At 40.5% G+C, this 15749-nt stretch overlaps 2 protein-coding genes across 3 annotated transcripts; both read left to right on the top strand.

Annotated features, from left to right (window-relative positions):
- The first annotated feature begins 3064 nt into the window (after positions 1-3064).
- On the top strand, positions 3065-5189 carry LOC141432851 (protein anoxia up-regulated-like). Of its 2 annotated transcripts, none has more exons than XM_074094649.1 (2): positions 3065-3397; positions 3827-4664. In XM_074094649.1, the coding sequence occupies exons 1-2, from the start codon at positions 3326-3328 to the stop codon at positions 4193-4195; spliced, it is 441 nt and encodes a 146-aa protein (XP_073950750.1). In that variant the 5' UTR covers positions 3065-3325; the 3' UTR covers positions 4196-4664. The 2 variants fall into 2 exon arrangements, with proteins under 2 accessions (XP_073950750.1, XP_073950751.1); XM_074094650.1 differs by lacking the exon at positions 3827-4664 and adding an exon at positions 4671-5189 and having other exon boundaries at positions 3252-3397.
- Positions 5190-8056: 2867 nt separating this feature from the next.
- On the top strand, positions 8057-15739 carry LOC141432849 (uncharacterized). The gene is made up of 2 exons (XM_074094648.1): positions 8057-11956; positions 12054-15739. Exons 1-2 carry the CDS (start codon positions 11189-11191, stop codon positions 12063-12065), a joined length of 780 nt encoding a protein of 259 aa, XP_073950749.1. The 5' UTR covers positions 8057-11188; the 3' UTR covers positions 12066-15739.
- Positions 15740-15749: the final 10 nt, after the last annotated feature.

Raw genomic sequence — 15749 nt, 5'->3', positions numbered from 1 at the left:
TCTCCATTTCTTCCATGGATGTCGTAAGAGGCGACTGAGGACATAGGTTAAGGTACACCGTAGACGACAGGCTAGCAACCAGTCACTATTGTACCGTTTTTGTCAAACTTAAAACCTAAAATTGCTAAAAGTGGCTCCGAAGCGGTAACGTTTCGTGTGCTCTGCCTACCCCATTTGGGAATACAGGCGTGATTTTTATGTATGTACGTAGTTAAAAATGTGGCCTCTACGCTGATAGCACTTGAACAGTGGCAACAGACCCAAACCTTAGGTCGACGTGGATTCTCCTTCGACGGCTCTCGAACGCAGTTACTAACCTTATGGGTCAGTATAAGACTATAACAACTGCATCGTAACCGCCGACTGCCCGTACATATTTCATTGCAAAATGCACGGTGGCTGCGATTGAAATGTATAGACAATCAGCATAGCGGTTGAGGCTACGATATTTAGCATTTTCTAATTATTTTTCTAACAGCGAAATAATCATTTGTAAGTACCTTGTAGGTACCTGGGACAAACGGTCCAGTTAGGTAGGTACGACTTCGAGAAAGATCACTCGTCGAATCCGACTCGACTGGGAAGCTTCGCAGTCTTTTTTTTTTTTAACAGTATAGGCTGCGTTTGGCCACAATCACGCCTGATGGAAAGCGAGGATGAGGCCTACGATGGAGCACGCTTGCCTAGTAAATGCTCATTCACCCTAGACTTAAAAGCGGCCAAATTGTAGTGTTCAGGAAACACAGTCGCAGGCAGGGAATTCCACTCTTTTGCTGTGCGGTTTTCGTCCAAATTACCGCAGTGTTTGAAGTGAAGTCTTTGACCAGTGTGTGTTGCCTGTGATGAGATACGGATCTGAGACGTGGGCGCTAACGATGGGCCTCATGAGGAAGCTCAAAGTCACTCAGACGCCTATGCTCGGTCTTCCTCTGCGGGATATAATCAGAAATCGAAGAATTGCGAAACTGAAGTGGCAGTGGGCGGGGCACTCCTGCACTGCCGGGGTACTCCCGCACTCCCGCTTGCCAATCTTGTCAGACACAGCAACAGCAAAACCCCTTTCCAGCCTTTCAATGTGTGTGTTATGGGGGACACCACCTGGTTGGACCTCCAACCACCCCTTACAGCCCTCCCAAGCCTCGCATCAGCGTTCAACCCACTCGAGCTCCCCGATAACTATCAATCAGCAAGGCAACGTCGAGCACCAAGACAAGACCAACACTGTCTCGTCTGCCTATTAAAACTAGTCTTGCCACCCTATAAAATCATAAGGAACAGTGTACATGAACTAACCACAAACAGAATCGCGGTGCTCCACGACACTCAGCTCGCGACAGGTTTGACATATGGGCCCTATGGCCTCGCCAGTACAGTATCGTGGGTTCAAACCCCGGCTCGCACTTCTGAGTTTTGCGAAATTCATGTGCGAGGAAAACATCGTGAGGAAACCCGCACAAAAGTGCCAGCACCCCCGCTACCCCGCAACAGGTGCCTAATGTGCCTAAAGCTGCACGCTCGGCTGCAGTACCTACACACATCAAACTCTTAACGCCCTTAGGCGTTAGATGAAATACGCATTAACCCTCCTTCTTCGCAGTCGGGTAAAAAGAGGTCCTTGGGTTTTAGATATATAGGGGAAATGATTGCAACCAAGTTAGCCTGCATGTTACGACAATTTACGAACAAGTGTAAATGAATATGAAGTATAATATTATTCAGTATTCAGTATTATTTATTACGTCGCCCCCACTACACTGCGCCACTGCTTTTCATTCTGAGATTAAGGCCTGTGCCCAGCTGTGGGACGTATAGGCAGGGATGATGATGAGTTTTAGAATACGTAGTAGGTACGGTTCTAGCAGCCTAAAGGTGCGGCCAATCCGCTGCTTAAAAACGGTGACAGTACGGATTACGGAATCGCAGTGACGCATCGTATGCGCACCGTTTTTTTTTGCATGCTCTCCACACCGCTGCTTAAAATACGCAAACGGTGCGGAATCGCAGTGACGTGCCCGGGACGTGCCGTAAACGTCACGACTTTTGTTCGGTAAAGACCTGGTGTTTACGACACGTTACTGCGATTCCGTATTTTAAGCAGCGGTGTGGAGACAATGCGCTAACAACAGAGTCGTGTTCAGATATTTTTGAACAAATTTCTGCTCACAAGTTTATGAACTCGACTGTACGTAAGCCCTTACCGCCGTACCAATTTCTGTGAAAGATGTGGAGTGGACGTATTTTAGAGCCTGGAAGGATATAGGATAGATTTTGTCGCGAGAATCATCCTGAACGGGTAAAACGGATGTGAAATATTGTAATGGAACGACAACAATTAAAAATAAAGAATAAAGTGTATCAGCGATTTTGTAAATCAACTCTTAATAGCAGAAATAGGGATTAAGGTTTAAAATATTCGGAACTTTTGTGCGATCTATCGGAATTTTTTTGCTTCTTTCGGTGAAAGAGATAAAGAACCTCGCCACATATTTGAATTCTGTACAGAATAAGTCGCTGCTGATAATTAAGTAGGTACTTACTACAGCTGATGGGACGTATTTGAACAACCTTCCTCCATGGAAACAAACTCACACCCGGTCTATTATTGTAAATTAGTATAGTTTTCTGACACGATCCTCCGCAAATTGAAATGTTACATGCATAGGTATACCTATACTATACCTACAGTCAAGGGCAAAGATATCGACACGGCCAAAGTTACAAAAATATGTATACTTACACGACTTTATGCACTTAACATTATGGCCGTGTATACATATTTTTGCAACTTTGGCCGTGTCGATATCTTTGCCCTTGACTGTACATACTACCTATGCGGAAAAAATAGACGCATCATATAGATAGTAGGTACTGAAGTAATAGACATGTTTAGTAGTTGCAGTTTGCAGTGCAAGGTCATATCATAAACTGAGTAGGTAGTTAGCTGAATGAGCTTGAACTACGTCGTTGTGAGATTTTGAATCACAACAAACAAAAATAGTCACACTCCTACTTTCAACCTTCTGTGGCTTCTGGAAGCAAAATTATTCCATGATTCACGTGATAAACAAACGGCAGGTTATTCTGAGCGTCTGCATTGTGCATTCCATCGCCAATACGAGTATCCTTAACCCATTTGTCGGGTCCCTTGTGACTTCATGATATTAGGTTTTATAAAATTTGAGTAAAAGCGCGAGAGTGACGTGAAAATTGCAATGACAGTGGTCTAAATATAACGGCGGCGCGGCGTCCCTTCGGGCGCGGCGGAGCGCCTCAGTCGAGAGCCGACCGCCGCGAGTCACACCCGAACGATACCGAATCAGCAACCATGGTTTACGAAAGTGACTTTTACACCACCCGCCGCCCCTACAGGCCGTCGTCCACCTACAGCAGCCTGACGGTGAGTCCTCGTCCACCTAACACGCACCCCGCGGCGGCCTGTCGCCGGGCCGCCGCGCACACCTCTGATCTGAGCGCACCTCTCGCTCCACTCTCTCTCCCGGGAGCCGGCCCCTCGCACCAGCTCGACCCGAAACTCTCACTCTCTAATCTTCAACCACTTTTAAAATAACGCCCGTCCAGCGCTAGGGATAACATGTCGAACAGTTATATCGCCAACCGAACCGCTTATAAACATTCCTGATTGCTTTCATTAAGTGCCCTAGGTTAGGAGTCGTTCCGTTCGCGTTCGGTAGCGTTAGGGAATCGTCTCGGCATTCCGCAAGTGGGTCAGTTCGTGAAACGGAGTCGGAGAGCGAAGCTATCGGGCGCGCCAAATATAGCCGCGGCTGGAGGCGCGGCCGACTAACGGCGACTTCTCCGCTTGCAGCGGCCGACGATCGGGGACTGGGAGAAGGTGCCGTACGTACCGCGGCCGAGTCTGGTACCGGACCCGGTGACGGCGTTCGGGCGGCACGCGCGCGCCGGAGCGCGGCCCAGCATCCTGGACCCGGTGGCGCGCGCGGCCATCGCGCCGGCGCCCGAGAGCCGGCTGCGGGAGCTAGCGCCGTACGTGTCGCCGCGCGAGCAGACGCGCGCGCGCGTGCTGGCCACCGTGGGGCAGCGCGAGCGCGCGTTCGAGGCCGACCCGCTGGGCACGCCGCGCGACCACATGGACGTGGCGCTGGCGCACGCGCACGGCTCCCCGCTGCACGCGCCGCGCAGACACGTCTACTACTCTAACTACGCGTCCTACTGAACGAGGCGCTGGAGAAAATTTGTGTCGCTTTCGCTTTTGTAGTTAACCCTTCGTCCGCTCCGGTCGAAGTTTGCTCAAAATTAGATGTGGTTGAAGGGGTACTCGTAGTCTTCGGGGCCCATAGGGTGATACGCGCCGAAGAAATTGAATGACCAGTATCTACCGTCTATCCAATTAGGGCTCATGGGTATTATACCCATCTTACACAGAATACTATATTTTTGTCGTGAAGCCGACCACTTTCAATTTCCCATTCCATATTTCTTGGTGCCCAAGAGGTGCTTGCATAGACGGGTCCAACGACGACCGCAAGGGATAGATCACTATCAGGAATGCCGGCATGGCGGAAGGTGAGATCGATTAGGCGTCTAGGTCCTCGAATCGCGGCGGAAACGATATGGATCGGTAGAGTCGTTGGGTCGGGCTGGTGCGAGGGGGGTGAGGCGCGGTGGTGCTAAGGGCACGGTTGTTGCAGACGCCGCGACACTACGTGGTGGTGGACCGCGACCCGCTTCCACGCCGCGCCGAGGAGCAGTACTCTTACTCGTACTCGAGTTCATCGGAGCGTTCCGGCGCCGGCGGCTTGCCCCAGCGGAGCTCCTACTCCACGTCAACGGAGCGCCGCACTGGCAGCGGCCCCGGCGGGTACAGCTACTCTACGGAGCGCAGCAGCAGCCTGGGAGGCCCCGGAGGCTACTCCTACTCGTCGACCACCAGCGGCCGCCTGCCCTACGGCACCACCTACCGTCACTACTCGCACCGCGTCTAGCGCCCGGCTCCCCTTCCCCCTCGAACTCCCTAATCCCCCTCAGCCTCTAATCAGTATTCGCTAACGCAATGTGATCGCTCTACTTTAATTGTTAAGCAAGTAGACGTGAATCGTTCTCGTAATTAGCTTTTTTGGATGTTTTTTTTTTTATTTTAGTGTATAATCATTTTTATTTTAAGCTATATGATTTAGACTGAATTTTTAATAAAGCTTGCATTTTTAATAGATGTATCTTTCTTTGAAGTGTACAATACCCAGGAACGGGAGCAAAGGATCAATGGATGGTCCTTAAACTTTACTAACAAGTCTGTTTTCCAAATCTTTTTTAATTTATCTAAATTCTATATCGTTTGGATATGTTCTTGTTGTTTATTGAAAATAACAACGGTTTAGGTAAACGTAGGAGTGCTTGACACTGGCCTAATATTTGCAGCCTTTAAATTTATGCCGTTAGCAATAGAGATGGCAGCAAGGTGTCATCTATTGGACATTATAGCGAATAGCGTGTTGAGCACTCGGACATTTACCTTACCTATACAAGAAAATCTGCAGAAATGCGTAGATATAATGGATAAAATCATAGGAAAATTGTTTTTATACCGAAGACGTTCTAGTCTAGGGCAATTAATTAATTGCTGATAGCGAATAAGTTTGGCGGCCCTAAGCAAACACAATCATTCATAAGTGTAGGTACAATTCTACTGAATAATGTCACTGAGATTTATCTGTTATGTACTATTCTATAACACTTTTCAATTACTTGTCAAACTAATTTTAGACTCAAATTAGCACAAGCACACATAAACACATTCCTTGTGATTTCATAACAAAGAAAATTGGCCATTTAATGTTTGAGAAATGAGCAAAAAAGTTTTACGATATTCCTGTCACAATATAACGTCTATTATTTGACCGTCTATACCACACTGAAAATTAGTAAATCGCCAAATTAAATTCACGTCAGTATATTCTGAATTTGGAAGAAATTACTGTAAAAGTACATACATCTTTTAACAAAAAATTCTACTGGTTAGGTAAAACAACGATTTACTAGGTAGGTACCTAAATCTGTCGCAGAAACATGGTTAAAGCCGTGATAGTTTTATCACTAGGGATATAAATATAGCAATTGATGAACCATAGTAAAGTCAAGTTCATAAACTTGTAAGCAATAATTTGATCAAAAATAATTGAACACGCTTCTACGCCGTTAATAATAAAGTCGAGTTCAGATATTGTTAATCAAATTTTTGCTCACAAGTTTATGAACTCGATTGTACCTATACTTCGTTAACTATATCTTACTAAGAATAAAGGGCGAATTATTTTGCGTGATACATAATAGTGTAGGTACCTATACCTGGCTCAACTAAAGATAAAAATGGAAGATATTTTATAACTGTATTATTTAATTAAATACTTATTAAGTTTATGATTTAGTTTGAAAAAAAAACACATCCCAGAAATCAGGCTAATTTATACAATTTAGATACTTACAATGCATAGGTATATTGTCCAGCCAGGTAATTGAGTCAGCATTTAGTAATACTAAACATCACGTAGGTAAACAAATTAGTACAGTCGAGTTCGTAAATTTCTAAGCAAATATTTTTTCAAAAATATCTGAACACGCTTTTTCGCCGTTATTAATACAGTCGTTTTCACATATTTTTGATCACATTTTTGCTCAGAAGTTTAAGAATACGACTGTACCTACACTGAATTAGTACCTACTGTGAGACAGAACGGGATCTTAAAATATATATAACTACATATATTATTAGAGTAATCTATTTAGAGGAGGATGTACCTATGTGTTATAACAAGAATATGTTGAAAAACCTAATGAAGGCCAAGGGCGGTAAGCGAGGCTGCGCTCAGCAGCGCCTTCAATCTAACTCAGCAGCATCTCCGCTATCTGATCGATCTCGCTCGCTCACTCGTAAGGCTGGCGCTCGCTACGTTTGCCTATAATATAATAAAGAGATTATAATCATAAATATTGTATCACAACAATTTCCCTAGCGATATAACATATCATAGCTGGCTTCAATCAACTTACTGCGAAATAGGAAAACTAGAGGCCGTATTGCTTAATGTTCCTGACGCTCGCGATCGCAATCAAATGACAGTTTTTGTATGCGAAATCTGACATTTGATTGCGATTGCGAGCGTCAGGAACGTTACGCAATACGGCCTCAGGGGCCATACTTATTGTATATCGCACTTGGAGTCACTATCGCATAAACCATTTATTTCTGTCAAATGGAATAAGATCATGCCGTATTGCCTAACGTTTCTGATGCTTGTAATCGCAATCAAATAAAAGATTTAGCATACTATAACTGTCATTTGATTGCGATCGCGAGCGTCAGAAACGATAGGCAATACGGCCTCGGGGTAGAAAGAGATGCTGAATGCGATTGCGAGCTCTGGGGCGTTAGGCAAAACGACCCCAGCATATACAAATGGATTGAAACAAAGAGATTCCAAAATGTCCGGACTAACAGAATTTGTCGTCGGCAGCCTTTGACGTCCGTTTACTACCTCTCGTCTCTCCTCCCGTTCTATCACGACCCCTACATCTCGTATGTGCCCCGACTGTCCGAGGTGAGTATATGTATAAAAATATATGTTAGCCTATGTATATATATCCATGCAAATGGCTGAAGCTCACCGCGTATTTGTTTCATAGCTTTTCACGTAGGATATACATCGTCGAAAATATAATTTGGACTGTAATACGTAAAGAGAGTGGAATTTTTGTGGCACTTTTGAGCTGTACAGTCACCAGCATTAATATCTGTCACAGCGGAGCGTGCAAAATATCTGACACGTCCTTCCGGCCCTAGAAATAGTCTTACCAGATATTTATGCACGCTTGTTGTGTCAGATATTGGTGCTGGGACTGTACCTATAACTATAAGTGTAGTGATATCTCAATTTATCGACTTTCAATACCTACTCATTATTTCGATCAAGATAGTGCGAAAAAAGTAATTCTAGGAGATTCAAAGTATAGTCAACTGCAAAAAGATCGATACGGCCATGGCACATAGATGTCAATGGATACGGCCAAGTTACAATACTAAACACGACTTTATCGACTTAACAATACGATCATGACATGGCATGTCTTTTTGTAAGTTTAGCGTAGTGTTATAAGGTAAACGTACGAGTGCTCGTCTCTGTCCCAATAGTTGGCATCTTTAATCTTATGTCATTAGCAATAGAGACGTCAGCAGGGTGTCGTCTATTGGGCATTAGCGTGTCGAGCACTGGGACGTTTACCTTACTTACCTTTGTAGTTGACGTATCTAAATGTAAACAGTACCTAGGCGTTATGCGGTTTCTTGGGTTTATTCATCGCCCTAAAGACATAGTACCTCTTTGCTAACAACTCTTAGGTAACCTTTGGGTAGAGACAATTTGAAATCAAGAAATTGCTGTAGTACTTCTTATCAATAGCTAAGCTAGTCAGCTAGTCAGTCATCCTGATGGATGACACCATGAGTTGTTAACAATCTATTTCTAAGTTTTAATCGACAAGAACATAGAAAGTCGATAGGTTTATAAGAAAGCGGTCACTATAGGTATAGGACAGATCGAGAGTGTCATGAAAATTAATATACTCAGCAGCACAAAATTTGGCCCACTACCACAGAATAAGTAATAGTACAAGTGCCACTACATACTAAATTACCTATTATTGCATACATTTGAAGGCCATATTTTTTGCCGCTCAGTATATAATAATAATGAACTATAGATATAGTAAAGTATTTTCCTAATTTCCCTAATGAGTTGTGCTTACTTAAATATGTAGAGTACCTATTACACCTACTTATATAGAGTAATGTAATTTAACATTGAGTGCCCTGCACACGTTACAGCTTTGGTGACGATTATTGCACGTAGAATTGTTTTTTATGAGCCTGAGTCTTGCCTGATTAGATTTATACTGTAAACTCTTTCATTTACCCATTTAAGTAGGTATTGAAGTGGCCTTTTGAAATGCGTACGATACTATTTCATTTAAATGATATAAAAATAAAACAATAATCAGGAATAGAATCAATTTTTTTGTAGCTAAATCAATTAGCCTAAATTGAATTTTTGCTATTATAAATGAAGAGCAAAATAAAAAATGCAATAGGTAGGCACCTAAGTGAGTACACACTGCATCAAAACCAAAAATTGTTTCAGATGGAACATATTTACTTACTTACAATTTTTTGAGTTTGATTTAGTTCGACCTGTAGCTGTAGCCATTGCAGGGGTCACTAAATGGCGGACCGCGGTCTGGATACGGACCGCCAACCTATTTTGTGTGGCCCTCAAGTAAAAGTAACAAGGATTACTGAATTAACTACGTACTCAATAATACAAGTTACTGTTTACTTGTATTATTGAGTAGGTAGGTAGATAATTTAATAATTCACATTCATATGTTAAAAAAGACCTTGTTACTTTTGTAAATAGCATTTGCATATTTAATTTGTATTGAAGAATGATGAAGATGCCCGAAGCAACTAATTGGTGATCCCTGCTCTATTGTCAAACGCCCGCCCGCGATCGCAATTCACCATCTCTTTCTTTCATCGTTCTACAGCGAGCGTGTGATAGAAAGAAGTGTTGAAAACGATTGCGATTTCAAATTAATTAGAGACAATAAAACCTACCTCTAAACAATAAACAAAAGCTAGTAAAAATACGCAAATCAAAATACCTACCTACTAACTCGCATATACAAAGTTGCAAGCGCCAGCTTTTATTAATAAATTGTTTTCAAAGGCATTCACATTGTTCTAATTTGATTTCACCTCGTTCTAATTTACTGCAATCAGAGGCGTTCTTAACTAGTCAAACTGTGAGACTTATTTTTACAGTGGATTAAAATGTTACACACTCACAAGAAAATTAGTTACGTACCTCATAATTTGAAACAGAATCACTTTCGGGCAGTGCCGGATTAAGACTAGGTATTTGATGCCCTAAGCCATCCACCCCTGTGGCAAATCCATAAGTATAGGTAGCCGTAATCAGCTTTACCTTTTATGTGCTAGCAATTTTTTTTTGTTGCTGTTTATGGTGCCCCCCAATAGAGCAAGGTAGCAAGTATATCAAAGTTACAAGGAAAATTATAACGGCTGAGATTGCTTGTAGTAGAATTAGTTGTAGTTTAAGAGTAAATAGCAGCCTAAGGTATAAAATTATACGTAAACTTGGAAGATTTCGTAGGTACACAATACGAAATCCTCAGAAAAATATTACTTGATTTTTTGTTATGGCTACGGAACCCTATCTTGGGCGTGTCCGACACGCTCTTGGCCGGTTTTTTTTATCAAATAGCTAGCAAACGAGCATGCGGGTCACCTGATGGTAAAAGCGATCACCGCCACCCATGGACACCTACAGCATTATTAGGATTGCGGGTGCGTTGCCGGCCTAAAGGGGAGGGGGATAAATAAAGCGTTCCTATTGGTTCATGAACAGATTCCTCGCACATCTCTGGTGGAAACGCAGTCTTAGCCTTAGCTTTTACGACACCCACGGAAAGATGAGTCCGTCCTATTACCGGCCAACAGCGTGTCGGACACGCCCAAAATAGATAAAAATAAGTAATATTTTTCGAAGGATTTCGCACTTTGTACGGAATATTCCAAGTTTAGGTATATTTTATACCTTAGGCTGCTATTTACTTTTAAACTACTAATAATTCTCAGGAAAACTTAACCGTTATAGGTATCCTTGTAAGTTTAATATATATTTTCTGCCATCCTGAAATTTTTTCTACCCACCGGCTCAGATTTTAGAGGGGGGGGGGCGCTCGATTTTAATTAAAATTTGCACTTTAATGTGGAATATTTTGCAAACAGATCACTGAATCGAAAAATCGTTTTAGCAACCCCCTATTGGTTTTAGAAGACCTATCCAACGATACCCCACACTACAAGTTTGGATGAGAAAAAAAAATCACCCCCACTACGTCTATCTAAAAAAAATTGTTTTTGAATTTTTTATTGTACCTACCATTTTGTCGGCATAGTTGACCTATATGTTGTATAATGGAACGTAACTGGGATGTAAAAGGTTTTTTATCTGTGGGAGGGGGAGAATAAAAGATGGCTAATATAAACACATATTGTTTTATTAAGATTTTCATTGGGCCCGTTACTACATGGTGGCAGTGATAAAATCAATTCAATTATTTAATAAAGACAATGGACAGTCAGAAAGAAAAAGAAAGTTCGGAGCGGAGGCCGCTCAATATTAAACCACCAGGCGAGTTTTCTTTCGAAGCGGCGGATTGGAAAAAATGGCGGAGTAGATTTACTCGCTATATGTTATTGTCGGGGAACGAAAAAGGAACTGATGATGAGAAACTGAACGTTCTAATATACTGCATGGGCGAAAAAGCAGAGGACGTAATAAAGAGGTTTCCAAGAAAACTAAACTACGAAGAAACTCTCAAAAGTTTTGAAGAGGTATTCACCCCAAAAAAGAACATTGTGTACGAAAGATTTAAATTTAATAGCAGAAAGCAGAGAGAAGACGAAAACATCGACTCTTTCATCACAGATTTATTTGGATTAGCAGAAACATGCGAATACGATACACTCAAAGAGGGACTAATAAGGGATCGACTCATTGTGGGAATGAGAGACGCAGAAGCTAGCGAACGGCTTTTACTAAATGAAAAGCTGGACTTAAAAGAGGCAATCAGGATGGCAAAGCAAGCTGAAATTCAAAAGGAGGATAATAAACTACTAAGGGAAGAAGGACAAATACACAGGATTAAATCCAAGCAAGAATCTTTCAAGAAAAACGACAAATGCTGGTTTTGTGGATATGAAAGACACTCTCGTGACAAATGTCCGGCAGTTAATATCAAATGCAAAAGTTGTGGGCGGACAGGACACTATGCGAAAATGTGCAGGTCAAAGAGTTTGAAGAGATTAGAAGAAGAAGAAGAAGAAGTTGTGTTTAAGGTTAGTTTGTGTCAAAATATGGACAAATATATGGTTAATGTGGATGTGTTTCACAACAAATGTTATCTTGACCAAATTAACTTTTTAATTGACACAGGAGCAGACGTAACAGCAATTCCAGAAAACAAATTAACTAAGAATCTTCCGCTGATAAAGTCTGGAGCATCCATCAGTGGCCCCGATGGCAGTAAGCTAAATGTCACAGGAAGTATTTACTTAAGATTGGCACATAATGGGATGACTTATGAGGGTAAGGTTTATATTATAAAGGGTCTTAAGAGCGCTATATTAGGTAGACCATCATTGGAAAGCATGAAAATTGTTTCAATCAATTCAATGTGTGTAAAGAGCACAACAAGTAATTTGTGCCAAATAAGTACAGAAAAAATTGAAAAGGATTTCCCGGGAATTTTTAACGAACTTGGGGTGTTTCAAGGGGAATTTCATATCAAACTGAAGGACAGCCCACAGAAGTTTGTACAGGCCACACCTAGAAATATTTCAATACCCCTACTGCCTAAAGTTAAAGCAGAGCTGGATAGGTTACAAAGTCTAGGAATAATAAGTCCAGTAGAAGAACCAACTGATTTTGTGTCGCCTATTGTAGTAGTATTAAAAAATGACAAAGTAAGGATTTGTGGGGACTATACTAAAGTAAATGAAAATATTTTGAGGCCAGTATACCCAATACCAAAGATTGAAAACACATTAGGTAGATTAAAAGGGGCAAAATATTTTTCTAAAATAGATGCTACATCCGGGTTTCACCAAATAAAGTTGGGAGACAGTTCAAAACAACTTACAACCATAATTACACCTTTTGGCAGGTATGTATACAATAGACTTCCATTTGGCTTGAACTGTGCTCCGGATTTTTTTAGTATGAAGTTTGCTAACCTATTCAAGGATTTAGACATTGCACTCCATATGGACGATATTTTAATATATGCAGAAACTGTAGAAAAACATGACGGTATATTAAGAGAGGTACTGAAAAGGTTAAAAAGAGAGGGAATCACTATTAATAAAGAGAAATGCAGATTTAGGGTAACTGAGATAAAATTTTTAGGTCACATAATCAACAAAGAGGGAATAAAACCAGATCCACAGAGAGTTCAAGTCATTAGTGATTTTAAAAACCCCTCAAACAAAAAGGAATTGCTGCAGTTTTTAGGAATGGTAAATTATGTAGGACGGTTCATTCCAAACAAATCACACATTTTGGCCCCTCTACATGAACTACTAAAAGAACATAATTTTTTTGTTTGGGGCCCTGCCCAAGAGGAGGCATTTAAGGTAATAAAAAGTAAATTAAAATCGGCACCAACATTAGCACACTATGATCCAAGCCTAAAAATAATAATATCTGCTGATAGTAGCTCATATGGTTTAGGCGCTGTTTTAATGCAAGACAACAAGGAAGGGCACAGGAGTGTGGTAGGTTATGCCAGTAGAACTCTTTCGGATACAGAAAAAATTATGCACAAATAGAAAAGGAATGTTTGGCATTGGTTTGGGCCGTCGAAAAATTTAAAGACTATGTAGTAGGCATTCATACTATTCTGGAAACTGATCACAAACCTTTAATGCAAATTCTACATACAAAACCTTTAGATGAACTCAGTCCCAGACTTTTAAGGTTCCGATTAAAATTAATGCGTTTTAGTTATGAAGTGTTATACACTCCAGGTAAATGTCTAATAGTGGCAGATGCATTGTCTAGGCAACCCTCACCATCTACAGAATTCAATAGGGAACAAGACTTAAACATCAATGCTATGGCAAGTGAGGATATATCAGATGAATATTTGATTAAAATTAGAACTGAACAGGAAAGCTGCTCTACTTGCATAAAAATAAAAGAATATACAGTAAAGGGCTGGCCAACCACAAACAAAATAGATAATGAGCTTAAGCAATATTTTCAATATCGTTATAACTTTTCTATAGAGTCAGATTTGCTATTATACAATTCAAGGTTAATAATACCACACAACCTACAAAAAGAAATATTAAAAAAAATTCATCAAGGTCACCAAGGCATATCTAAATGTAGGCAAAGGGCCAAGCAATCTGTTTGGTGGCTAGGATTGTCAAAACAAATAGAAAACTTGGTTAAAAGTTGTTCAACTTGTATTGAAAATTATAAGAATCACAGAGAAAATATGATAGTTGAAGAAATACCAGAAAGGCCATGGAAAAAAATAGGTATAGATCTGTTTAAATTCAATAATGCTTGGTACTTAGTTATGATGGATTATTATTCAAGGTTTTTAGAAGTAGAGAAATTAGGTGATTTAACTGAAAACAGCATTATTATTATGTGTAAAAAAGCATTCTCTAGATATGGGGTGCCAGAAATAGTCCGTTCAGACTGTGGCACTCAATTTAAAACTAAATTTAATGAATTCGCCAAAGAATATGGTTTTAAGTCTGTGACTAGTAGCCCATATTATTCTCAGAGTAATGGTCTTGCCGAATCTGCGGTAAAAATTGCTAAATCTCTGTTAGCAAAAAATCAAGATTTTTATTTAGCGCTGCTCGTATATAGAAACACACCATTAGAGTCAGGATACAGTCCAGCTGAACTTATGCTAGGTCGTAAATTAAGGGACAATCTACCCATAGCGCCCAGTCAGTTAAAAGATCTTGCCGGAGTAGGATTTAAACATACAAAATATATGACAGAAAAAAAACATAGAGATGCTCAAAACTATAATAGGCGACATAGAGTAACTGATTTAATAGACTTAGAAGTAAGTGATAAGGTGTGGATAACAGATTTAAAAGTTTATGGGAAAATAATAAAAAAATGTCAGGAACCACGTTCCTACATAATTGCAACAGAAAGAGGTAACTTTAGAAGAAACCGGTGGCATCTTATATTAGTGCCAGAGACATCAGAGCAAAAATCTAATGAGCCACAGACTTCATCAGCGGAGGATGATGATTGGGATTGTTATCAAAATTTGAATAATCATGATAATTCAAGTACAGCTGCCTTGGAGACTCCCATAAATATTACTACACCTGATGCAGAAGTTAATGGAACACAAACACAAGAGGCTATCAGTATAGAACCTAGAGTCTCCAAGAGAACTGTAAGAAAACCTAATTATTTAAATGATTATGTTTTGGAATAATTATTATTATATAAAAGGTTCATAATTATAATGATAGAAGTAATTAAATTATGTTATGTTTGACAGTTAGAAGTAATTTAATTGTGTTATGTTTTCTCCCTTTTAGTAAAAAGGGAAAGATGTTGTATAATGGAACGTAACTGGGATGTAAAAGGTTTTTTATCTGTGGAAGGGGGAGAATAAAAGATGGCTAATATAAACACATATTGTTTTATTAAGATTTTCATTGGGGCCCGTTACTACACTATATATCCGTGCAAACGAACAGACAGACCGACAGACATGGCGAAACTATAAGGGTTTCGTTTCTGCCATTTTGGCTCCAGAACCCTAAAAACGGGCGCAGCAAAGACTACGTTGCTTCCCAAGGACCTAAACTATTCTTGTAATGCATAGCATATGGTAAAAACATGATTATTTCAAATAATAGGAGTAAATTTGCTTTGATTCCCTAGCTTGCAGCTCCCGTAAACCTTAGTTTGAAAGACATCGAATCTCCAGTAAATTTAGAGATTTCAATTCACAAATCCACAACCTCACTCCGTATAAAAGTCATGTCTACAAACCAAGACTCCATATTCTTAATTTCATCCCAATCAAATTTGTTAATCGAAAATAGAACAAAAACTGATTCACGTTTTTGGCCGTCG

This window comes from Choristoneura fumiferana, chromosome 11 (assembly GCF_025370935.1).
Source record: "Choristoneura fumiferana chromosome 11, NRCan_CFum_1, whole genome shotgun sequence".
Classification (NCBI taxonomy): Eukaryota; Metazoa; Arthropoda; class Insecta; order Lepidoptera; family Tortricidae; genus Choristoneura; species Choristoneura fumiferana.
This window is presented reverse-complemented; position numbering and strand designations above follow the sequence as displayed.

What these genes read in the sequence shown, in the direction of transcription:
- LOC141432851 (XM_074094649.1), top strand. Translation starts at nt 3,326, where the DNA reads ATGGTTTACGAAAGTGACTTTTACACCACCCGCCGCCCCTACAGGCCG. An exon ending in CCACCTACAGCAGCCTGACG is followed by an intron (nt 3,398 to 3,826) that starts GTGAGTCCTCGT and finishes CTCCGCTTGCAG; the next exon opens with CGGCCGACGATCGGGGACTG.
- LOC141432849 (XM_074094648.1), top strand. Translation starts at nt 11,189, where the DNA reads ATGGACAGTCAGAAAGAAAAAGAAAGTTCGGAGCGGAGGCCGCTCAAT.